Source organism: Tyto alba, unplaced genomic scaffold (genome assembly GCF_018691265.1).
Source record: "Tyto alba isolate M040663 unplaced genomic scaffold, T.alba_DEE_v4.0 Super-Scaffold_40, whole genome shotgun sequence".
Lineage (NCBI taxonomy): Eukaryota > Metazoa > Chordata > Aves > Strigiformes > Tytonidae > Tyto > Tyto alba.
In genome coordinates this window covers 4538707-4565848 of record NW_024881316.1, presented here as the reverse complement: position 1 = coordinate 4565848, position 27142 = coordinate 4538707, and the positions used below count along the sequence as shown (strand labels likewise).

Below are 27142 nucleotides of genomic sequence, written 5' to 3'. Positions count from 1 at the left end.
GTTGAGAAATTACTTCAGAATAACTTTCACCTGGAAATCTTACATTTGTTTTTGAGGTTATCCTAATATAATAACACCTTGTTCCTGATTGTATATTATATGTACAGTTCTGTAAATATTTATGCAGTCAGACGACTTTTGTTATTGCTAGCAGTAGACTGAAAGTAATTTTCTTCTTGGGTTAGTAGACTTTATGACATGATGGGACATTTACAGGGTCTTATGAAATCACACTTTATGTGGTCTTGTTAGCCAGAAAATAGAAAATGGGAGAGAATAAATTTCTAAAAAGTATCGTTACAGAACTATTTTTTTAGCCTTTATTTTTTTCATACAGTTAATAATGTTTGTTCCAGATAAATATAGATGATCATATAACCTGAATGATTTATATTGGGAACTTTTTCCTTTTTCTGTGATCAGAAAAAAGTAAACCACCCTGAGCACTTGTACAGGGTAGTGACAGATAACCTGCCCAATAAATGGTTAATTTAAAAATAAGTAAAAATTTGCTCAGAAAGTTCAGGAAATAAATCATAGCTTAACATTACATCAGAATAGAAAACCTTGGGTAGAGAGACTGGTTTTGGAACTGGACTGTCATCCAATCAAATTTAAACATTGAAGCAAAATGATACTTTAATGATGGGGAAAATAATTTGCATCTGGTTTGTCACTACATAAAATCACAAACACATCTCTGTAAACAAACACCCTGTTTAAAAATCACTAGGCAACTAAATGTTAAAAAAATAATCTAAACAGCTATGCCTTAATGTGATAATTATTCAGCTGAAATACTACCATATTTTGAAAAAAAAAAAAGTTTATGCTAACAAGTTATTTGATTTTTAAAAAAGTTAGATGAACATTGTTTATAGCTTGCTGATGCTCATATCTTGTTCCCAGTTGGAATGCATTTTTGGGGGTGAAAAAAAAAAAATCTCTACTCTTTTCTTAATTGTATCCCAGGGTAGAGTTGGGAATGTGTCAAGAAGTAAGAAAACACCAGCTTTAATAAGCATACAATGCAATTTAACAGTTCATAAAACAGTAAAATTTAATCCCAGGCTGAGAGATTTATTAAATCTCACTCAGCAAAATGGTTTTGTGGGATGTGTTAGCAAGTGAGAATTAAGTGAAATGATTTCAGGGGCAATAGATTTTATTACCCGAGGAGGGGAGGAACTAGTTTTGCAAGCCATTTCTTCTTAATTTCATTCACTCATTATAATTGCCTTGATTAGCAGATCTTTCTGTGAGTAGTAGTAGTGTGTTGGGTCTCTGGAATTTGCGTTCATGATACTACGTTTGTCAGGCATCATCTAACCAAAATAGCTTCTGTTGGTGGTTTTGTGCAGCAGTTTTTTAAATGATCATTAAAGATTTTTAGATCTAATACATCTTAAGCCTATCTGTAAAATGAAATGATTCTTATTAATTTTTTAAATGTTGTCATTTTTGCATCTCTGCTTCTTTATCTGTGTTCTTTAGCTTTTTTTTTTTTTTTTTATTCTTTGGTTTCTGTTCCTCTCAACAGTTGTTCTCAGTTTTTTTTTTTTTTTTCATAGGCTACAGAAATTGTTCTTTCAGTCTCTTTTCTAACACTTCTGCCAGTTAGAGGATACCTAATTCTGTTTTATTCTTCCAGACAGTTGTTATATCCCTGTGAAATAGTATGCTGACCTGTATCATGTGCTTATGTCCTACTTATACAAATGTTAACATATTACTCAACTGCCCCCAAAAATATTTTTTTAAATTTAATTTCTTCCAATATATTTATTCCTGTAGCCTCATATGACAGACTCCTTGAAGACACTGCTCAGATTCTGTCCACAACTGTATTAATGATACACTAATATCCTAGTTGCTATGAATTGCTAGAAAACTTATTCTGTTATTGCTGCCCAGACTGTGTTCAAACTCTGAGTTTCAATGACATGCATATCCCATAGAGATATGGGATACCCAAGAGAAAGTTTTAGTGAGGTTGGCTAGATTTGTTATATTTTGGATTGATAAATGCTTTTTTGATCCCTTATTGCCTTGAAATCATTCTTAGCCTGAGGTAGGTTAAGATAATGTAAAAGCATTTATTTGCTTTTATGCTTTCCAATACAGTTGGAAATATTTAAGAATAGATAAGTCATACGTGCTCTACTTGTGTAAGGTTAACTTGGAAAGGTTTTTCTCTCTGTCTGTCTGTCCAGCTGTTTTGCTCTGTTGTTTTGCTGTAGACTTTCTTTAACACATAGCTATACAGTTAATGTCTCGTGTCACAGTCATTAGAGACAACTGGTTCTTGATATGGAATGGCATGGGGCAATTTAGCTTTTACAATCACTCTCTTATCTAATTCTTCCTGAATGTAGTGAAGGACCTTTTGTCCTGAATCTAGTTTATGATATGAAGTGTAAACATCATTATTGAAAACTGTGTTTCATCAAGCTGTATATTCATAACTGTATAGAATAAATAAAAAAGGGCAGGGGGGATGTGCATGATACTTACTTTTGAGTGAGGATAGCTATGATGACACTCACTTTGTGGTTGTAGAATGAGTATGGAATGGCATGATTTACCGTTCTATCTTTTTTTCAAGTATGCTGTAAAACACTATATTTTACTTTAAAGCAAAACTATTTTTAAAAAATTAGTTTTATCTCATAGTGCATAAAAGAATAGTAAAGAGTAAACTTAAATCTATATTTATTTTGATATTCAGATTTTTCTGCAATATATGTATACAGATTTGTGTGGCCCCAAATAGTTCATATTATTGAACATGTGATATGAATATTTTCTTTGGACTCTTTTAGGCTTCATTTGCTTTGATGTATATTTTGTTATGTGATTAAACATAAATTCTTTTATTATTGTGTTTGCTCAGTCTAAACTTCTGACTCTTTCATCCTTGTGGTAAATTCAACCTATTATATATTTTGTTATGCATATGACTGGAACCTTGTAGAAGTTCCTAAACATAATCATTCTCCACTTTATTGTTATAATAACTTATTGTAGAAAATTATCTTTCATAGTTATTTCTATATAAAATATAGAAAATAATGCATAATGCATAATTTCAACATTTCAAACTCTGACTGACAGTAATGGATTATATGTCTGTCCCATTAACCTTAAACTATAATGACCACAAATAAAATAACAGTAGTTAGATCCATGGTGTTCTGTAGCTCTCCTAGTGCCCTTTCTGAGAAACAATTTCTGAAAATGGGAAAACATTCCAGATTATAATGATTAAAATAACACTGTACAGGCCATGAATATCCAGATATTTTCTCTTTGTCTTTTCATCCAACCACTTTCCTTAACATTAGACCTGAAAAAGTTAAAGAAAAATTGCTTTCTTCAATATTATTCTCTTATTCTGGACCTTCTTGCAAAATCACTCTGTAGTGCAGATTTGAAACTGTCTGTAGTCTGGAGGTAGCTGATCAAAGATATGTTTGTGAATCAAGCTTCAAGTAGGGTAATGCTAACACTATTGGCACCACACTACATGATAATTTGGGGAAAAAATTTCTTATTTTACCAGTTGTTCTGTTTTGTTGGTTAAAATAACATTGTCCCAATATAATTCAAGATCTGGCCCTTAAAATGTTCTGACCAGGCAATAGTAGAATCTATAATAACGAAACTACAGATTTCTATAAGTAAATCTTAGCTTATTTTTATATGTACACTATCATAGTTTCTGTAGTTTGTATCCAGTAATTTTTAAAGACATCTTTGTAATTTTCTGTCAAACCAGACAGCTTTTAAGGAAAGTAATAGACAGTGTTAGTAATGAGTGCTCTTCTGCACTGTAGGTGGTCACGCCTTCCTAACTTCTGAGTGTTGTCAGACTTTTCTCACATCTTTTTTCTTATTTATTTTTCATATGTTGTTTAAAATAAAGGACGTGAGGTTAGTTTCTATGATAAAATCAGTCTTCAAAGGAAAATAATAATATAAAACGTGCATAGAGACCTATTTCTGTTCACTGTGCTCACAATAGAAATAATCTAGAAAATAAGACTAATATAAGAAAAAATGAAAGACAAGTGGTGGGGAGTTTGGTAGAACAAAAAAGAAAGTGTTTTTTTTGTTTACGAAACATGCCATTTATTTAAGGTTTTGTAATTAATAATTTTATATTTTATGTTCAATTATCAGTAAGGATAATTTACAGAAAAATAACTAATTATCTAAGGAGAAGTACTACTTAACAGTGTAAGGAGATTGATTATGGGACACTTTTGAAGGCTTTAAAATTAATAAATATGCCACTGTAAACTCTTATTGTTCTGTGCATCCTAAATAACGTTATTTCTCCACAAAAAGGTTATGCTGGGGAGGGAGGAGATTTGACTATGCTGTCCTGTTCATTGTACCTCCAGTATCGAATGCTTGATCAGGCTGTTAGATCAAAGAAACAGAGATGCTGTTCTTCCCCTTCTGATTGTACTATGTAATCTCCGTCCCTCGTAAAACTGACTAGAAATAGTCTGGATATACTGGGAGTTGAAAAAAAACCCAAACAGCCCAACAATCTCACTTGGCATCCAATGTTCTATCCAAGGCATTAGTGTTGTGTAAGAAATAAAATACAATTTATAAAGGCCAATGGAAAATTCAGTCATTCTGGAACATGCCCTGCCTCATGTACTTACACATTTTTTTGCCAAATGGGAAAGTAATATTCTCATTATGTTCTAAACTCTCACAAGGATATGAACCATAAATGCAAGCTCAGTGAGAGAATCTTGTTGCAGTATGAAATTACCATGCTAACACTTTGTTAAACCAGTGACCACAGTCAGTCTGAACTAGGTTTATTTCAGAAATACTATGGTCTGAAATGGCTGTGTAGCTAATGAAAAGTCAGTCACTAACAAATGATATTAAATAATGAAATAAGTTTCAGAATAGATTAAAGACCCCATGTGAATTGCTTTTAACATGTTCACACACTTTCAAGGAGTTTGTTAAAAAAAAAAGTCAGAAGTATTCTTTCACTTCTATGCATTTAGCTGGATACTTTTGTCATGGTCACCTAGGAAACAAATGCAGATATACATTTGTGAGAATTTGTATTCAGTTTCATTTATTTTTGATGCAGCTAATGAAATCACACTTGAAAAGAATTTAAGCTATATTTTAATTAAGGCACAAAATTTTTCCTAATACATTTGTGACCATCTGCACTAGGCAAAACTCTCTGAACAGTTTGGCTTTTTACATGTAGTTGGAGTTATTTCTCAATGGTGAAATTTGACTGGATAAGAAGACAGAGATAATCTTGAAAAATATAATGAGCTGCATATGAAAAATGTAACCTATTATGCTTACTGCAGTAGTTCTTCTTCAGATAATATGCAGGTAAAGATAGTGTAAGAACTAAAAAATAAAAAAGTATATGCATACTTCACTTATCAATTGAAAAATCTTGGCTCATGGAATGAAGTATTTCAAGTGAACTGTATAGTGTCCTCCCTTGAATTTTTTAGTAAGTCAACTCAGTTTAACACAGAATTGTCTAGAGAATCAGAATACGACTTTTCAAGACTATTTTTTTTACTTTTGTTTTGCATGGAACATTTTTTTGTTGTTGTTAAAGAACTGTTTAAATATTTTGTTATTTTTTTGCTTTTGCTTGCATAAAAATGTAGATATATGTAATTTATGATGTATTTGTATCTGATACTAATGACAGTAGTGACTGGTAAATGCAGATTCAGACCTCCACATTGTGATTGGACAGGGGCTGTCAAATGAGAAAGAATATGATGCTATTGCACTTTCTATTTCTCATTTGTTTTGTCTTTGATGAAGAAATATATTTTAACAACTTCTTTTTTGATAAAATATTTAAAATTTTTACTGTGAAAATTCAGGTCTTGTTAGAGTGTCTGCAGACTTTCAAGTTGCTTTGTAGAAGAGTTGTATCTGAATTCAATTCTGAGACAAATTTGGAATTTTTATTCCTTAACACACATAAAAGCATTAATTTCCCCCTCCCATCTCCACCCTCCGTTTTCTTCTTTCTTCAGAGTTAAAGGGACATTAATTTGTTTTTGCTGGACATGACTTGAATTAATAAAGTCAAGTTCAAACACAAAATGCAGATCACTGTAAAGAAGTATGTATCATACTTGCAAGGAGGTCATCTTTAATAATATCTTACATTTACCATAAAAGCATTTTGCAAATGGTTAAGCAGTCTAATCCTCATAAAGGTAATTCTTATATTGTTAAAGAGATAATTTAGTTAGCTAACAATTTTTTTTTTATTATTTTTATTTTTTCTTTTTTTTAAAACTCATCTTTGGCCCTCTTCTTTGACTCCCTTTCTGTGAAAGAAGTTCCCCACAGTCACTGAAAATATTGGCAGAGTAAGGAGGGCAGTTATGAGATCTTGTGTGTCAGATTCATAAATACAAAAATCTTCTAGATAAGGAAAATAAACTACAAATATTGCAAATACCTCATTCTTATCGGGTATCCACTCTGGATCAAAGACTAAAGAACAAAAAGTAAATTTATTAAGCTTCTCTTTTCCATTGCCTTATATCATATGCCACTCAATATAGAGAAATTTTTTGTGTTTTCACATAATTCATAGAGCACATTGTAAGTAGAAGACCATATTTCTTCATAGACTTTTATTAGTAATAAGTTTAATTAAGGGGAAAAACAGTCACATTAGTTTAATTTAAGATTTAATTGAAAACCTGAGGGGGTTTTCCTGCTTTCAAGCTGGTTTTAATCATCTATATTTGAATAATTGAAAGTTCTTTCAGATCATGCCTACATAACAGTTTCTTTTTTTTTTTTTTAATTGTAGATTATAGAGGACTACAATTTGTTATAGTAAAAGTTGAAATATTTTTTTTTTCTGTTTGAGAATTGTATTATTTCTGATATAGCATATGAAGAAACAAATTAAGCCTAGCAATCCTTCATCTTAATGTTAAACTTGATTGTGTGATAAAAAATATGTTTCCTACAAAATAAAAGCAAATATTTTTGCAATTTAGAGATAATTCTGGAACACTGACATGTGTACCAGAGAGGAGTTTATTGGTACATGAAATCCACATATAGTTTGATGGAAGTAAATGGAAATGTCATACAAAAACATTGTTGTACAAATAAGATGCACACACAAGTGATGATTTCATGTCATTAAATATGAAATATGCAGATTGTTTTTTTAATCTTTAATAGTTATTTAAGCACAGGTATTTCAAAAGCAGTTAGCATATTTGTTGAGTCAGATACCAAATGGCATCAATGAACTCTTAAGTACTGTAAGTATGAAGATGGTTATGAAGATGATGATTCCTCTGTTCTGTTAGGCTTTCTTAGGTTTTATCTATATGTCAGAGTGTGATCCCTTGCTCTCACTTTTTTTTTGGAAGGTCTTAAGATATAGACCTAGATGTCATGTTGCAGCTGTAATGCATAAACAACACATTTGGTTTCAGAATTTTCAGCTGGTTCTTGTCTAACCTACCAGCCATGTTGAAGGTCACTAAAAATTATATCTTTTGTATGTCATAAGAACGGCAGAAACACTTGGCAGAGAAGCAGTTTGTCAGTTCCATTACATGGGGAACATTTCTTCTTGTCTGAGAATCAGGTTATACTGGGTTTCTTCTGCATCAGTTTTGCCCATATAGGTTAAAAATCAGTAAAAAACACTACCCTGTGAACCCCAGATCCAAGCCCCCAAAACTCAAGCCCTCCCTGCAATACTGATTAACCAGGTCAAGTAAGTGTATGACAAAAATCACAACATATCTACTAGAGCTTGTCACGTGCCTTTGACATCTTGGGGATGGAAAAGAAAAAGACCACCTTTTACTCTGAGGAGGCCCAGGGATAAATAATAGACTGTTTCTGTAATAGTAGAGGGGACTCTTTTTCTACCTTCTTTATACTGAGTCTAATTCAGCCAGAGCCCTTTCACAATGACATTAGAGTACTTGCATGTAATTTGCTAGACAGTATTTAGCAAGTAATTTAGCAAGACTCAAAAGTGATTATACAGAAACACATGGGAAAAATAGAGGCAAACACAACACCCACAGTAAGACAGGGGGTAAAGGAACTACAGAACACTACTGAGAAGAAATGTGTGGTATCCAAATGAGTTTGGGGTAAGATCAATCAGAGGTTTGTACTTTCCCTCTATTTGAGATATATTGTGACTGAAATCATGTCTCTGATTAAACTGTTACCTCTGAGTGCTAAAAGCTTTCTTGTTACTTGGCAAAGTCAACTGAAAAACAGACTTGTGGTCCCAGACATGTCACCTGATATCTTAATCACTCAGCTTAATTTCATTCTATCTCAATTTGATGAAAATTTTTTGTAGCTTCTCTAGTTGTAGAAATTTTTTTCTTTTGTAGTTGATGAAATACAAATCACAGTATCATGAGCAGCATTTTAGACAGGTTTATCTGTACCAAGCAAGTAATTATGAATACTAAGTAGTATCGTGAAACCAAAAAATACCCACAACCCATAGTTCAGAAACTATACCAAGATACATTTGTGAAATACAACATAATTATTAAAAGATTTATACAAGTTAATTAAAACAGCACTAATCTATTTTTTCACTAAGATTATTTTCTTCTATTTTATATGTTTTAGTGAATGGAAATATTGTATCAGGTTTCTACCTGAAATTCAACAACCATTGCTTCTCCTGGAGTTTCTACCTCTTCTTCCTTTCAGATTGTTAATCTTTGTTTAGATAAAATAAGAATCCTAAAAATTTAATTAGGAACATGTCCTCCCTGATAGCCAAATAGTCTATTGCTGAAACCTGTAGTATTTCCTTTAACACAAAACATAGTTCCAAAAGTGTGATTTAAGAGAAAGAGGTATGGATAAAGGGCAGTGAGGTGTAAAGCTTAGCAAGCTTATCGAATGAGGTTGGAGAGCTAGACCAACATCTATCAATTCCTACTGTCTCTCAGAGGAAAGGAAAAGTGGCCAACCAAGAGGAGAGCCCAACCTGTAAATTCAAGTATATTCTTTATATCTTTTCCTGACTTCTGTGCTGTTTATTTCTCTTGCAGTAAAATCAATGATTGCACACAGTGAGATGAGCACACTGTTGAATCAGTAAACCAATATATTTTTGAGTATATGGTTTTATCTGTCTCTATCAGTACGAACATTTAAGCCTATGTCTAACTTTAATCTTCCTATACAAGGTGGATTGTGAAATCTTGTCCTATGTAAATAAGGTGCTTATCTTGTAGCATCTAAAAATCAAATAGGGCACTCAACTAGTTGTTCTGTGCATTTAAAAGTACATTCTGATATAAATTTATTTCTGGTGAAGCAATAATCTTCAGTCAAATATGAAGAATATTATCAGAATTTTAATTATTTCTAAAACTGCAACGGTTTTCTTTTTTAATGCTTCCAACGGAGTTGACTGTGTTGTCATCCTACAGATTTCCAGCTCAGTGGCTTATAAATTTTGACAGAAAACCATGTTGCTCTGCATCTGGAATGCTGTCCATTTAATTCCTGCTGCTGAGTCTTATCAGTTCTGTGTCCAAATTTATACCTAATTAATCAGTTAATGTTTGTATTAAACTTCTGGTTGCTTCTTCATGGGCTGCTTTTGTTCAAGTTTCACAGCAATTTCAATTTTCCTCCATTGGTGTGAGGCCTACAGTTTTAGGAGTAAAGCTCATTAAAACAAAAAAGTTTGCATTTCTGAGCCAGAGTAATGTGTTGTACTTATTGTGTACTTTATTTAAAAAACTGCTGTCTTGACTCCAACTATTGCCAAGTACTGCTTCAAGAATATTAAACTTTGTATGACGCTTACTCAGCATGTCATTCCAACTTTTTGGTGTTCCATTCCCTCCTTGTCAAATATCAGTTTGCCTTAAAACTACTTTAATGTCTTGAAGATAATGAACAATTTGGCAGCAGAAATATTTTCTGACAGATTTGGAGCCCCTGTATAAACTTCTTGGTGTCTGAGATTGTTGGAACCTATTATACTGGCTATTTTAAAATTAGGATTTATTTCTGTTTGAATTTTGAAATCTCTCATTGGGAGAACCATTTAAATGTAAACGCATATTTTCCTCTTTAACAGTAGCTTATGGGCTATAATGGTAGAACATTTTTGCATTTTTATGTTTAGTTTTATTGTAAAGAGCCTTGGGATGAATTTGCAACAAAGGCACTATATAAGCTCATTTTGTATTACATTGTATTGTATTGTGACAAGTGCAATGATCTCCAGGTTTCCTATCCATTAAAGAACTAATTTCACAGCTCACTAATTATGTGAATGAGAAGGGGAAATAGGTCCTTTTTCTCTAAGGTATGTTGAACAGATGGCATAGCATTCATTTCCACCAGCTGAATCTAAGGTCCTCTCTTGTTTTTGGTTCCAAGGCTTGACTCTGTTTATCAAATAGAACAGGAGAGAGATGTCAGTTTCTTGTACAGCATGACAGTGTGTACCAAGAAGCTGTCACTGTCCTTTGCTAATACCTTATTAATTAGCACAAACCATCCCAAACCAACCTATTTATTTAGGATGGGACATGAAAAACCTTAAAACAAATGTGCATTTTAATCTAATTCTAAATAGCCTCTGATTTATAGAAGATACTGATTAGATCTACCCTAGGGATTTAAACTGTTAACCACAAAAAAGTTATCAGTGGGCCAATTGAGTACCTTTAGGACTGTATCTAGTCTGTAATTTCAAAACAGAAAAACATTTCCTTAACCTGTGCACTTTCCTTCATAGCTAAAATTTTGCTACCTTGATAATCTTTACTTTTTTTTTTTTTTTCCCTTTGCCTCACTCAGAAATAACTGACTTGAATAAAACACGCATACAATGATTTATATAGCCCCCTAATGCACTGTGTTTTTAAAGTAATGTGAGTCATCAGAGATACCAGTGTCCTCTTGTGATCATGAAAAGTTGGTATTTGGGCCCTTATTTCAGCATTAGAAAGAGAAAAGGTGAGACTGAAGTCCTGACACATCTTATGTAGGACTTGGCAATAAAGCTGCATTTTACAGTTCAACACAAGCAGTCAGATCATTTTCTGCCTTTAATACAATGAACAGTGCTAATTTTTTGTTTCTCTCACTGCTGGACCGACACATGTTTTTGGTTTATGTTCATGGTTCTGATTTCATTCTAATTTCAGACGGATGCAGCACTAATGTATGATGCAGTTCATGTGGTGTCAGTGGCTGTTCAGCAGTTCCCACAGATGACTGTCAGTTCACTACAGTGTAATCGCCACAAACCATGGCGCTTTGGGACCCGCTTTATGAGTCTCATTAAGGAGGTAAGTCACTAATAAAGTGTGCTGCTTCATTGCTTTCCTTTATCTCAATTCCCATTTTCTTTTGTTTCCACTCTACTTCAATTTTGCCTCTTTTTTTTTTTTTTTTTTTTTTTTTTTTTTTTTTCTTCCCGTAGATGGGAATCTCTCAGGTTGTTATATGTAAAGACTTTAGCAGTCAAGGCAGCATTTTTATTGGAAAGTGAGTTTTTCTGAGGTATTAGTTGGAACAAAGAAACATAAAAAGGTGATGTAACAGCATTCTAAATAAAAGTTTTATTTGTAGATAACAGGGGGTGTGAGGGGATGGGGTTTTGTGTGAAACATTTGTGGCATAAAAATCCAAACTCCTAAAATCCCAAACCATAGACTGACTATGAAAAATTCAGCAACTAAATGCTAGCATAAGTTCAAAGGGGCTAAGGATGAAGTTTAGTCCATTTTTTTTTTTTTTTTAGATTTCTTTTTCCCCTATGGTGAATTAATATATATAGCCTTGATTGTCTTGATCTCCTAGTATTCTGTTTAGATAGTGATATAAAGTAAAGCTAGGAGATTTAAGGTGAAAAAGATGAACACTGTAGAATACTCAAATCTTTTGTACTGTAACTCACTCTTAATAGAGTATTTCTCATTCTAGATATGTAAAATGCTATGATAAGGAGAACTATTTATAAGGGAATATAATCCTGTTTTGCATGTTGGTTCCTTTCAGGCTGATAATTTTGTCTTCCACATTCCCTCCTCTACTTTAGTATAGATTAAGAACTAGGTAGATTTTAAATTATAAAAAAATGAGGATGTTGTACTTTAAAAGTAAGAAATCAGCTATGGAAGACTGGCTCAGTGACCGCAATTTTTGCTGTCTCAGTATGGGTTCAAGGGACTTAATATCTGGCAAAAGTAAGCTTTTATTTGAATTAAATTTCCTGACAAAAAAATGAAATCTAGAGTTAAAGAAACTGAGGCTTGGGAGGTGGGTGAGTTGGAGGGGCATGTAGGTAAGCAGAAGTGGAAATGTAAGCTTTTTATCTCATTTAGTAAGAAAAGTTTATTGGCTAGCATAAAAAGTTTTGTAAAAAATTGTCTGTGAAGACTGAAGAAAGGTTGATTTAGTAAGAAGTGATACAAAATATTTTTTAAAAAAATCAGCCACAAGGTAAATTATTTAGATAGAATGAATAATCAATGTTCCCATTTTGGAAGAAGTAAAATTTGTTTTTTTTTTGACAAAAAAAAAAAAGGAAGACATATTTATTTATAGAAATTACTTTTTCTTTCTCCATAGGCACACTGGGAAGGCCTCACAGGCAGGATAACTTTCAACAAAACCAATGGTTTAAGGACAGATTTTGATTTAGATGTTATCAGCCTCAAGGAAGAAGGTCTTGAAAAGGTGTGTAAGATGTTTATCTCCAAAGTGATGGGAAACAAAACAAAAACCCAACCCCTAGAAGCAGTAACGTTTTCAATAACCTTTCATGTGTTACATTAAAATATATACCTGTACTCAACTTGATATCTGGTTTGAAAGTCTTCTAGTAAAAGCTCTTATCTTGATGTCTGACAGTGACGTCTTAACTGTGTGCTTCTAGCCACATTCTTAGATTCAGGAGGACTGAGGAAGAGTGAATATCTGGACCTCTTCAGTCATGCATTAATATACTTTGTCTTCAACTATATTGAGTTTAGTTTTAGTTGTGATTCCAATCCCATTGCTTATTGTCATGTGTGAGCCTGTGGGTATATATATTTGTACTTTCTTTACATCTTACTAATTAAGGAAGAATTACCTCAAACAGAAATAGAAAAGCTTAATTTTGGAAATATTCTGTACTTCAAGATGGAACTTTGATTCTCTTGCTATGCAAAGTTTCTATCTGTAAGTGGTACTAAAACATTAAGAATAGGTAACCTGAGAGGTTTGTCTGTCTTCTGACAAGAATTTTTCTTGTACAGAGGTGGAGTGAAAGACCAAAGATTGAGAAATACCCTTTCCGTGTAGCCTAATATCTATATTTGAACTAAAGGCCATGCGAAGCATTTACAGATATTTAGCATGGCTACATGGCACCATGATGATCTGAAATGAGATCATTTTACCTCTCTTCAGCCACCCTAACAGGGAGAGGTAATGCAGGAAGCTGCAACATCTCATATTGTTGTGATTAGCAGACAAGGGTTTTGCAATTTGCATCTGACTTGTAGTTTATATTGAGCTGTGGTGTTCAGTGTTCTGTAAGGCCTATGTCTCCCTTCATCTGCAGATAAAGTTTTATCAGCTGTTGTCCCAAGGTGATATTGTGGCCACAAATATAAAGAGAAATTGAGGGAATGCACCATGCTGCAGAGTTGCATTTACTTTCTTCTATAAATCATTGAATGGAGAAGCTAGCATAAATAGCATGTTTCTCCAAAACTTTTTCCCTCAATACTAGTCTTGGATTATTAATGTTCTCTTACTAAGAAGATTTAAAAAACGTTTGGAAGCCACAAGCTTGCTTTGAAACACTTATATAGATAATTGCATTTTTGAATATGTTCAGTGGCAAACCTGTGATTAAAGGACCAAACTATATTTTAAAACATCATCAAGCAATTAAAGCTTTAAAGAGTCTCCCTATTAAATATTCCATGAAGGGAGCTCTGGAAACTTAGGGGTAAAAATAAAAGTATATTGTAGTGATTAGATTTGAAAAACAAATTAGTTTTGTGTATGAGTAGAATAGGTGAATGCAGCCTATTTTCCTCACTGGAAGCAGAAATGAAAGTATAAATGATATGGGAATAGCTAAATACGTCAGTAGTGGCTGAAGAGTCTGTATGTGAGTGATAACTGTTGACAATGAGGAAAAGAAGCCTCTGTAATCTAGGATGTTTTTAAGAACATTGTGTGGCATTTGAGAACCATCAAGCAACATGCGTTTCCTGGAAAATAAGATCAGTTGACAATATATTAGGAGGTATGTACCCCACTGTAAAAATAGTAATAAAACAAAAAGATATTGGAAGAAAATGAAATTCAACAGGAAATACAGTACTATAAAACACATAACAGAAAAAAAGAAACTTGGGAAATAGTGATAATGAAAGATATGTAAGAGACAACAGAAATAGTTGCCAAAGGATGTGGATATGAAAAAACCCCCTCCAGTATATGCTTGAGCTGTGTATGCTGAAGTTCACTGAAAAAGAGGATACTTCTGCTGCCTTCATATCTTGTTTTGGTCATGTTGTTATTTTTTCCTTACAATTTTATAACTTTTTTTTTTTTTTTTTAAATTACTAAATTGTCTTTTCCTTAATACATGTGTTTTCTCACTTTTACCCCTTCAATTCACTCCCCCCCCCCCCCCCCCCCCGCCATCGCCCCCTATCCCACTGGGAGGGAAGGATTAAATGGTTGTGTGGTGTGTAATTGCTGGCTGGTGTTCAACCATGACAATTATATTAGATTGGTCTTGGTAAAGGTAGTAGCTTTGAAGAAAGTCTGGGTGTTACTAAGAAGAGACTACAAGTTTGATTTTTTTTTTTTTTTTAATAAATAACTTGCTGAATTGTGATTGGCATGACTAGAAGCAGATCTTTACTATATGACAAATTGCATTTTTATTTTTAAGAGGAAACATGCACTTCAGACATGCTGTAGGAGATAAACTAAGATCATGCTATATCTTTAAAAATAAATGGGACAAGAGGTGTCTACAACTTCTTATTGCTAAATTTACATAGCTATGTCTAAATATTCACCTTTGAACTTTTTATTTGTATGCAAGCTTAATTTATATGAAAATCTATAAAAATTGCCAAGTCTGAATATGCCTTTCAAGTTACATTTATGCTTAACTTTACAGATCAACTCAGAAATTAATTATGTTAATGATCGACAACCTTGAAAAAAGGAGAATTTTGATACAGTTTGAGAAGGATTATGTCTTCTGATACCAAATGTATTGCTGAATGTCACAAAAATCCAACTAATATTTCCAGAAGAGAGTAATAACTTTGAAGTCCAGTATAGATTTCTCCTTCTTAAAGTCCTACTAGATTTCTGAGCAGACTATGTAAATTTTATACAAAGAGTTATTTGAATTAGTACTCTTCATCCTACATAAATGTCCAAGAATGTATCATAATTATCTGTAATTATTCTATTATATGAACCTATTAAAGGTTAAAAAAAATAATATTGAACATATTAACTGTGTGTAGTTTTCAGTGTTCAGAATTTGAGTAATTTTTCATTCTGATTTAACAGGTCTGATATTTTTATTTAGTATTTATTATTTGGTAAGCACTTTTTTCTACAGTATTACTGATTTGCAAATCATGCCAATTGCATTTTTCTATGAAATTAAATTAATATTTTTGGAAATAAGTGCAATTGTGCTGATATTTTTTGGAGACTGAATGCACAAAATACTTGAACCCGAAAGGATCAAATTAATTTTAAATTTGTGTGAACATTTGCCAAATTTCTTTTTAGTATTTTCTGAATTTGCTAATAACACTGATCATTTTTAAAGATATATGGAGAGATTTAGTTTTGAAATGATACTATTGAACTATTGAGTAGTAAATATTGTGAAGATTATTTAAGAGTTGTGTTTAGGTGGTATAGGATTGATTGATGATTTTCAAACTTCAGAGTTTACCTGTTTAAAGGTGGATGGTAAGCTTTTCTTGTGGTGCATTAGAAAAGAGTATCTAGATTCATCTAGTCCAGTATCCTGTATCTGAAAATGGCCAGTGACAGAAGTCTAGGGAAGAATATAAAAGAATGGCAATCATATTGCTGTATTGCACAAGAACAGTCCCAGAAACTCACTTATTGAAGTCTAAAGAAATGATGTCTCCATAGACACAGAAAATTTTCTAATCAATACAGAATTATGAGAAAATTATGAATCTACAATCAGAATTTAGGCACATATTTCCTAACTTTCCTCTATCTACCTTTCAGTAACGACTGTCTCAGTGATCAAAATCTCTAATAAAACTGAAAGATCAATTTTCTGTTAGTTTCCTATTAGTAAGATGTTTGACAGCATCACAAACATGGTTTTCATTTGGATTACCGGTTTAGGACTTGTTCAATACAGTTATATAATGAGGTTACATTGCCTTTCCTCTATTGTCTCAGATCAGATGATGCAACATAATTAAGAGACTGCAAATTACTTGAGTATTTTTTTCCTGGAAACTGCTTTATTAAAAACAACAAACAAAAAATCTCAACTAAAACCCAGAGAATTGTGGTTTATCAAAGCAACAATAAAAGAATGGAAACTTCAGTCCCAGCTTTCTACAGGACTGCAGTAACCTGATAGTTACCTAATAATTAACTACATGGAAGCTTGGATATAAGTTTTTAATCACTCAGGTGTATTCGGGTAGCTATATTCCAGGTCCTTGAGGAGCACCCCAATTGCCGTGTTACAGAATAATCTATGATACTCAGTGATGAATCTTTTAGTAGCTCTTGTTGGAATTGTTTTAACTTGACTAAACTAATTCTTTGTCTTACAGAGAGTCTTTGTCTCATTATGGAGCACAATATCAGCTCATTGGAGCTGTTAGTTTGGGTTCTGTGCTATGGATAATATATGTTAACATGTTCGAATTGGCATGCTCACTCCATGACAGTCTAGCCATTTAGGGTACTTGAATGGAAGATTAGGGGATTGAGGGCTTGAAAGCCTCTCTATAACTGTATTTACTGTGTGAATATTCTCTCTAAGGTGTATATCAGCACATCAGTTTGTTTCACTTTTTAAGAAAATTTGAAAGTTTGTTGAAAATAAATGTAATGTAGTAGAAGTAAATTGTAAGTTGTTTGAATTGCAATTAGTAAACTACTGTGATTTACTTTTTCTACTTTTTTAGGCATTTAGCCTTTTCTAGTGAAAACACACTAACAATTCTGTTCAAAAGGCTACTTTGAAATTAAAACACTGTGCTTAAACAAATACAAAAGAATGAATTTGCTGCACTGTTTATGCACAGTTTGCTTGAGAAAAAGCATCTTTGAGAAGATGTTTGTGTGATTTGGGCATTATACATATCAGTAGTATATCAGAATCTGCAGCATAAGTTATTGAGTTTGAGCTCATTAATAAAGGCAATGCAAAGAATGTCTTGTTTGGAACATCCAAATTTTTTTCTATTTCTTAGATTTTTAATTCACAAAAAAAGCAATACAATTAACCTAATTTGGAAAAATGGTATGATAAGTTATCAAGACAGAAATTTGTTTTTAAAGTAATGTTGTTGATAGTTCTTATAAGTCTATATGGATATAGTTAGATAAACCCTAAATTCTAACAGCTGATAATTATTTGGTTGCTTGTGACCATGGCTATGTTAAAAAGTAGGGGAGGAATTATCTTAATTAGCAATGTGTTAACTTTTCCCAAGATAAATTTGAATTATGAACTTGAATAAAGCATATGATTTAATGAATTTAAGATCTGAAATTGATCATAAGGTGATGGTTCTCCCTTAGAAATTTTTGTTGTACTTGTGAAGTTGAACCTCGTAGAAGAGATTAGTCCAGCTTCAGTTAGGTCAAGAAACAGCAGGGATAGGCTCAATTTCTTGTCTTTGTCATTCCTTGTTATTCTATTCTAGTTTGGTCTTTCTTTGAAGTAAAGAAAACACTATGACTGTCATAATTAACAGAACATTGCAACTAAGAGTTCTTCATCTTTTTACAGTTTCTTAATTGTGGCCAAACTGCAAGGCTGAACATTTTGGGTTTCCTAAAAATCTGTCATGTCAACAAATGAAATAGTATTAAAAAAGTAAATGAAAAAAAGTATTTTGGTAGTAAGGTTTCATTTCAATACTTTGAAATTATGTGTTAGATGTTATTTTCCAACTGTATTTCTGAGACACATATGTTCTCTTTTCTTCCCTTCACGATTCTTTCATCAGTTTATGAGGTACTGAATGGCTAAAATTCAGGAATTACAGCCATTCAAAGGAGTGATTTCTTAGAACTGAGTGCTATGGAACAAAGAAAGATAAAATATTGATTTCTGTGGAACAGAAAATCATAGAAAAAGAGAACAAATTTGTCTTTTCTCTATTATAGCTTCCGCTGATTCATGCTTTGCTCTATTCTCAGTTTTAGAAAAGAAACTCTTTATTTAATCCATACTGCATTGCATCCTGAACTTATTTGGCAGCTGTACTGCAACAAATCACTTGAGAGTACATGAACAATTCCTCAGGAATTGGTTTGAAAGATTTTTAAAAAAAAAGTTATGTGTGTTTTGTATATACATTTACACATACATATATGTATTCTCTAGCAAACCTTATGTAATTTTTTAGTTTTCAAATATCTTATTATAGATATTTCTTAGAATTTGAAGTAATATTAGGAATTCTGACTAAAAAAAAAAAGTTTGCAGTTTTTTTTTTAGACAATAGAGTAACACAAACTTGTGATGTCTAAAAATGGATAGTTGTATTTACTACTTGTCCATTTTAGTTGTATAGTGATGAAATTGCAGATAAATGATGTAATCATAAGTGTCATTACTTATTACTTTATATAAGAGACTGTCCTTGACCTGAACTTTAAAGCATAACCCCAGACCTCCTTACTCAGATAAAAATCTGATTGACTTTACTGGAATAAGAATTTCAAGGTATAAAATGTAAAAAGATCTATGTTCTGAACATTTATCTATAAATCAGTTATTATACTTCACCTACTGTCAGTCTTCTCCATTACATTTTCCCCAAAACATCTCTTTGCTCTGCTGTTCTCTGCTGATCACAGAAAGGGTAAATCCTTCTGTAGAGGCAATGCACTCTGCTCTGCAAATTAATTTGCACCTAACTGTTAAGTAATCTTCAGATGTGGTTTATCTTGAAGAATGAATGTTAAATGGAGAATTAAGTATTCAGAGTAGTTTTAGACATTTTGTGCATCATTTTTCCACTTAATGTCACACTTCACAAAACAGAAATTGAGGTATTGTGAATCATATTTTAAATAAGCAGACTTTAAATGTAATGACAGAGAATAATGGAACAGGGTTTAATAATATTTTTTTTTATTTTTTTTTTCCCCTGTAACAATCTACTTTTCTTTATAGTGTTCTTTTCTAGATGCTGAAATGTAACTAATGGACAATTTACACAGCAATTTACTGTTTTATAGGTTGGAACTTGGGATCCATTGAGTGGCCTTAACATGACAGAGAATCAGAAAGGAAAACCAGCAAACATCACAGATTCCTTGTCCAATCGCTCTTTAATTGTTACCACCATCTTGGTAAGCAATTATATTTGCTTTTCCAGAAATAGAGTTGTACAGGAAAGCTAATAGAATATGCTATACTAATTACAACAGTAATGAACAGTCTGTAATATATATTACAGTTAGAAATGACTGTGTCATGAATGAGTTTTAGTTGTTAAACTAGTAATGGATATTTACTCTCATCTAGATTGTAAGTATATTATTCCAATTTTAGATTTATGTTAGTACATTAGTAATTTCACTTATTATTGACTGAAATGTTTGATTCCTTCACAAAGCTGTTTATTTCAACACCACATGAGAGGACAAAAAGTGTTTGTTTAAAAAAGTGGTTTGGCTATTATCTTGATGATTCTAGTCTTCAAAATTTATTGTTTTCCTAACACTATGATATTGCATCTCAGGAAGGTAAAGAAGTATTTAATGTTGATTTTCATCATCATTATTACTTGATTATTAAGTTGAATTTTTTATCATACAGAAATATAATTGAGCTATAATTTGAATTAGATCAGAAGAAACATTTTCATTTCCATTGTTGATAAAAACACAGTGGTGAATGAGATATTTTTTATTTATAATTACATATATTTAGGTATGTAAAAATAAAAGTTCACTAATTTTCACACTATAATTTTGAAATTGTAATTTTAATTTCCACACAAAAGAAAAACTTTACAGGAGTATTTGTATGCTGTCAAGATTATAGTGAATTTACAGATATCAAAAAATAATTTATTTCCCAAAAGTTTTATTCTTTAATAAGAAGCTTTTACCTACCAACATATATTTTGACATTTCAAGCTAAAATGAATTTTCATAAGTACATAGATACAAATGCCAGTGTGCTTCTAACCTTTTATGTAATATAAGCTATAAAATTTCATCCAGTGGATAACTTTTTAGTTACTTATAAGATCTGTTTTTATTTGAAGATTTACAAATGATAGAAAATCTTCTGAAATCCTTTGTTTCCTTTGTTCCACTAATTGGAAAATACATACCTGAAGCATGATTGGAACCTGTCTGACTCACTTTCAGATATAAGGTTATTTTTTGCTAAGACCAGCCCAGTTTTACCACAGCTTCTTCTTGTACTGTTAATTACAATTTTTAAACATATAACCTCTCTGTTTTTTTTTTTTTTTATAAAATGTAAATGAACCTCTTATAGTCTCTTAAAGTAAAAGCATGTTTTCTAGAGTATTAGTCTCTCTTTTTTCTTTCCACTGCCCTTCACAAGTTTAAGTTTTTGCATTTTGTATATATAAGAACTACTGTGTTATCAGCTACTGTTTCTTAGTGATTCCAGTTGACCCTGCCCCCATACTCCTACTGTGTTGTGTCCAAATAGCCTGTTGTCTGGAAGCATTTCACTACTACATAACTACGTTTCACATTTTTCCTAATCTCTTTCCAGAATTATTGCTTTATAGAATATAGTCCTATCTCTCCGATAGTGACCTATTCCCTTCACTGCTCAATATTCAACCAGCCTTTATATCACCTACATGCTTCATTAGCAATCATTGTATAATTGATTCCAGATCAGAGATAACAATACCAGGTCAAGGATCGATCCCTGCAAGATAACACTCAATAACCTAAGGCATTTCAAGTTTATGTTTTAACATCTGTCTAGTGATGAGCTTTGAGTTCATATACTGTATGTATCATATGGATTTTGTATAGTGATAGTTACACTTGCATGATTTTGTTTGAAATAATCTCAAGAAACGGTAAGCTGCACAAATGTAAATACTGCTAACATTGAGTACTGATTTTGGACTGGTAAAGCTCACAAAAGTAGATTTCTGAGATTTATGATAGCAACTGGTCTCTATAATCAAGGATAACCTTTTCTCTTATGGGATTATTTTGGTTAGTGGTCTTTTATAAGCATCTGTTCTCTTTGCACATATCTAAGTAAAATAATAAAAGAAATATGAGGACTTTAAGTCAGTGTTACAATTGCTTACTTGTAACTGCCTTATATACTTGTGATATTCAGTGAGAGTTATGGTAATTGCAATAAGTCTTTTCAGCTATGAAGACATTATAAGAGTGGCACTCAGAATAACACAATGAACCAGAAATTGATCAGGTGCAGAAAGCACATGTACTAGCTTACTTTTATAGCTCTATTTCTTCGTGCTTAATAAATACATTTTTGTTGAACAGAAAGCATATTACTGAATATTTATTTTGTAGCAATGCAAAGGAACAATATAAAATACTACAGCTCCTAGAAACATATTTTCTTCTTTCTCACCTTCCTTTTCTCTCCTTTTTTCATTCTGGAAAATACTGTCATCTTCTTTTTTTTTTTTTTTTTTTTTTTTTTTCTTTTTTTTTTTTTTTTTTTTTTAAAGGCAGTGCTCTCATTTGAGTTGTTCACATGACTTTTCTATGTTGTTTTTTCACTTTAACAGTTCTCTACAATAGTCTATAGTATATTGCCAGATGTGGAGTCTTGATGAGTTTTTGCTATAGTTTAACACCTACTTTTCTTTTGAAGATCCCAGTCTTTCTTTTAATTCTAATTCTATCTTCTGGAATCCTGAATGATATATTTTTCCTCCTTTATATTGTAAACATCAAGATCTTTATAATTGTGAATATACTCTGATTTTTTCAGTGGTGGCTGAGTTTACTGAAGATGAATATGTATTGATAGGTAAAATAATAATAAAATACAGTTCTGCAAGTAAGGATTGAACTATGTGGTCTTTTTTGTCTTGAACTCTGCATAATGCGTGCTATAAGTAACCAGCTGAAAGATTATTCATTGGTTTATGAGCAATTCAGTAGCTGTATTCTTAAAAGGGGTCAGCATTCCCAGGACTTCATCACATCTCAGAAGTCTACTGGCATGTAGTTTTAGTGCAGAAACATGTCTGGTTTTCAAGTTCTGTTCCCATAGCAGCCTAAAGTAGCAGCTAAACATGTCTGATGGAGGGATAGTCAGCTTTTTAGGTGGGGAAATGTTTGAAAAATAATAATAATAAAAAATATGCTGTTTGTAACTTCGATAACCATGGCTTTGGATATCTCAAGCTTTTTGACACAATTGTTTTATTTTTTTTAAATGCCATTATCATACAGGCTCATTTGTCCTGTTCTGCTGAAATGAATGTTCTTTTTCTTTCCCTTATAACTTTTATGTGCTTTTCTGTATCTGCTTACATCAAAGCTCTGAAAAGCTCACAGTTGTCAAGCTTAATTTCTTCAGGGAATGTGTGAAAGTTATGAAAGGTGTGTGATAATCTCAAATTTAGCAGTTTTTTGTTACTTCAATTTTGAAATGTGTAGTTACTTTTTTTTTTTTTTTGGCTATACTTCCCTGAAAAATCACTTTGAATATTATATATATTTATAATTATAATGTATTTTCAAAATAATTTAATTTTGTTCAAAATGTAATATTCCCACACTGTATTTTATTTATAAATGCTGCTTTTTCAAATGGGTAGAGCATCTGGTGACATAAAAATTCCAACATATATTCAAAATAAAGATATAAAATCAGGCAAAGCCCAAGGATTTAGCATCTTTGATTGATATTATTTTCTTCTTTTTCTTCTTTTTTTTTTTTTTTTTTTTTAATGTATGCCATTTTTAACTTTGCATACTTTCTCTCCCTTTTTTTTGACCCAAAGGATATTTAAAGCATGAGATTTTAAAGGAAAAAATTTAAAATAATATATATGAAAAGAATATCTTTTGTCAATATAAAGATGGGTCAGTCATTTCTTGTACACAGAATTGCAGATTTATAATAATTTTAATTTTAATTTTTATGGTATATATTGAGGAAAGATTTGATGCAGGCATTTTCTCATAATTACAGTTGTATCATTCTGTGATGATTCAAGCAATACCTAAATTTGGAGATATTTATAACTCAGTGATATTTGATTCCTGCTGATGTTATAACCCTAAATAATTATTTCTTTCTCATAAAACTATTTGAATTTTCTGTACTGTCACAAAATAGTTGAATCTGGTTTTGTCTAGCAGAAAAAATCTAAACATGTTTTTTCTATTTTTAGTTTACTCAGAAGTGATATTTTTTCCTCTTTAAAAACTAAATGAATATATAATTCCTTACTTTCCAGTTTTATTACTTTTCTTATCCCTTTTTTATATACTTTCCTGTCATGATCAGTGTGTGCGTAAAGGCATCTCCCATACTTCTCATACCCATATCATTATCCAGAGTTTATACCTTCTCCTTCTTGAACTTCATTCCACTCCTGCCTCAATTCCAGTCCTCTGTCTTCAGCCACCAGTGCAGACTGTAAACTGATTTCTTGAAGATGTAAAGCAAACTAATGTGTTTCAGGAATTTTTCTACAGAGAAAGGTAAATTAGCTTGCTTTATGTTCTATGGCACTCAAAATGAAAAGAATTTAAGTTGAAAATCACCCTTGTCCTGAGACCAGTATAATGTCTCTGTACTGCTAATAATCTTTAGGGCCTTCAGACTTGCAAGGTATTCAGAGATATGCCTGACCACAGTGCTTGTTGTATTTCAAACATAAAAGTGATGCTTATTAGAAAAAAACTATGAGGTTTGAAGAGAGTCATAGTATATGATTGAGTGCAGTGGAAGCAACATAAGTTGAAGTTTAACTTAGTAGAAAAAGGTCAATAAAGCTATTTTTCTCCTGGCTCGGTGCAAGAAGAGGGTGGGATGACCATTTATTTATATCTATGGATAATGTCTGAAAAGTACTTTCTCTGGGTTCCAACTTTACAGCATCATACCAAAAAATTTCAATTAATTTTCTAGTGCTTCAATTCCCTTCTATTAAAATACTAGTAATAAAAATATACTTTTACATAGTGGCAAGGATCAGTTTATAACTCCACTTCAGGATTTGCACTTATGAACACCAAGGGCCATCAGTCTAGGAAAATGCTTGATGTATTTGTTGGCTGTCTTGGGTTTGCATTTTTTTTTTTTTCTTTTTTTAATTTTCCCCGCAGTCTTTGAAAAAATCTAAGATACATCATAAGAAAATAATGTTTTGCTTTCTATTATGGTATGACCTAATAATGTCTTTGATATTCTTCATGTATCATGAAGACAGCATGATTCAGTTCAGCTGAAAAATAGGTTAGTACAGTCTGCAGTACTGCTACAGTTTAATGTTTTCACGTTCTGTGGTTTACTGAGTCAAGTGTTTTTGCTTGAAATAGACATCTACTCATATCTGTTTTGCTTTACTGGAATGGAAACATAGTACACATTCTTGGGATGCAACTGAATTAATTTAAACTCCAAAGCCAAAGTTAAACTTTAATTTAAAATTTAAGCCAAAGTTAAGGGTATATTGAGGGGGAATAAAGAAAACTTCAGGAGTCTAAAGAAAACTTTAGGAGTCTGATAAAATGAGGAGTGAAACTGCAAACAATTATGGCTTGAGTTCTTCAGGCCATGATTTATCAAAGCATAGTTATGACTATATGTTTCATGATCCAAAGATCATACTAGAGAATCTTCCAGGAAATATCTTAAAAGTTTTCAAATGAAGATACTTAATTATTTTCTATTATAGATAGTATAGTGGAGGAAGGTGACTTTGGTGTTTTCTTGTGTCTGACCTTAGTTTCTTCTGGTAGAATATCCTGGCTCAAATGACTAGTGAGTTGTCTAATATATTACATTGTTTTGATTGATTGTAACTAGTAGATTGTTTCACCTCTCCCACTTGAATTTTGACTGCCAACTGTGAAAGCCTATTGTGTATTCCTTACATCTGACATAAATGTTAATTAGATATGGCAGCCTTTTAACTCTAGTATCCCTGGTGACAAGAAGCTAATGATTAAAATTCTCTGTTCAAACAGTGGCAAATTTTGAAGATGATTTTCCCTATTTTCATCACAAGGCTTCCACTTATTTTGTTGGTTTTGTTTTGCTTTTTTTGATACTGATAGTATTATGAAAGTTCTTGATTCTCTAAAAAATACATATGTCCATGTTGAAAGTATTAATGAACAATCCATGTTTGATAGCTATACATAAAATTAAAATTAGAATAATTTGAAATGTAGAATTTATTCTTGTCATCTCTAGTGATATCTTTGTAATTGAAATATAATACAGCTCACAGGAATAATTCAAGTATTTCTTGTCCAAATCTTATAAGAAAACATACAGACCAAGACAAGCAAATAAAAAAAAACTATCACTAAATTTTTTCAATGACCACATTTGTATAAAATAAGTGGGTTTTCATTCAAGTGTTAGTTTTAAATTCTATAACACTAAACCAGGTCTGTAAAAGTACATTATTAATTCAATATATAGAAACATAAGAGAGTAATCTTTTATTGTGTAGGGAATCTTTAAGTTTGTGATGCAACTTATGCATTAAAAAGCAAAGCCAGATAAATTTTGCAAGTAGAACACATAAAAATGTGTAATTAAAAAACTGTTATACTGATATCCCTAATTAAAAAGTCTTTAGTGATAGTGTACTTGTAGGTATTATAAAATGATGCAACTTAGAGAGACATGAGAAAACCAATTGTTTACATTCATGGGGCTGAGTACATAAAGACAGAAGAAAACATTTTGATCTTTTAATCCAGCCTCCCGTGCAATTGAAACTTGACACTTCTTTATTGTTTCTCTTTGAAATCGCTCCAATTTTTATCATATTTGATATTTGGACTTCAGAAAAAATATATTTATATCAAATAAAGACTTTATGTAATCTTTCTACTCCTTGATGTACCCTCTTTTTACCATCCAGAAGGATACTACCACCTCTGATGACAAATGACTGTCAGCTGATTATTTTGACTTCACTATCACTGAAAAGAATTACTGTGACTAAAGTTTGCCATGCAGCCAGGAGACATCACCTTATCAATTAGGCAAAATGTCTTTATTCATCAACAATACATGTAGACAGAAAATTTGCATGAAAACAGCAGTCATCTGTCAGTTGGGGATCATATCACTCTTGGATGATATGTATAATTTTTATATTACTCTATAAATAATTTTCAAGGTTTTATCTTCTATTTACAGATGTAATTTTTAATCTGCCTGCTACTTTACTCTTCCTTGTGACCACATCTTTCTTTGCAGTAGTTTTATTTTAGTGTATTTTGCAGTAAATTTTCTCATAAAAATTATTTCTCACATTTACAAGTTTTTCTGTGTTCTCACTTTTAGGACTTCTCTGACTTGGGGTGGGGCTTTTCTGTATCAATCTTCATTGAAGATATATTAGTTTTCTGAGACATTAAATGACTACTTTGATCTTAAAATTTTGTAGCAAGCTGATGTGTGATGAAATTAAGTAAATGTTTGCTCCCAAAAGGGGTTCTGAGGGTAAATTGCTTTCTTAAAGCTCTGATTTACATTATTGTTTATCAAAGCTTTCAATTGAAATGTTAAAATAGTTATCTTGAGTCCATCTTACTAGAATCTTTGTCTGCATGATATCTTCTCCTTGTTACTTACTGTTCAACCAATATT

General features: G+C 31.9%; 1 protein-coding gene across 6 annotated transcripts in view; it reads left to right on the top strand.

Annotated features, from left to right (window-relative positions):
• GRIK2 (glutamate ionotropic receptor kainate type subunit 2) overlaps positions 1–27142 on the top strand; it is a 427988-nt gene that overhangs the window by 220600 nt on the left and 180246 nt on the right. For all 6 annotated transcript variants that reach the window (XM_042803252.1, XM_042803250.1, XM_033008456.2 and 3 more), the window contains 3 exons: positions 11223–11366; positions 12652–12759; positions 19540–19653. In XM_042803252.1, the coding sequence (XP_042659186.1) occupies positions 11223–11366; positions 12652–12759; positions 19540–19653 (366 nt within the window). The remainder of the gene's footprint in view (positions 1–11222; positions 11367–12651; positions 12760–19539; positions 19654–27142) is intronic.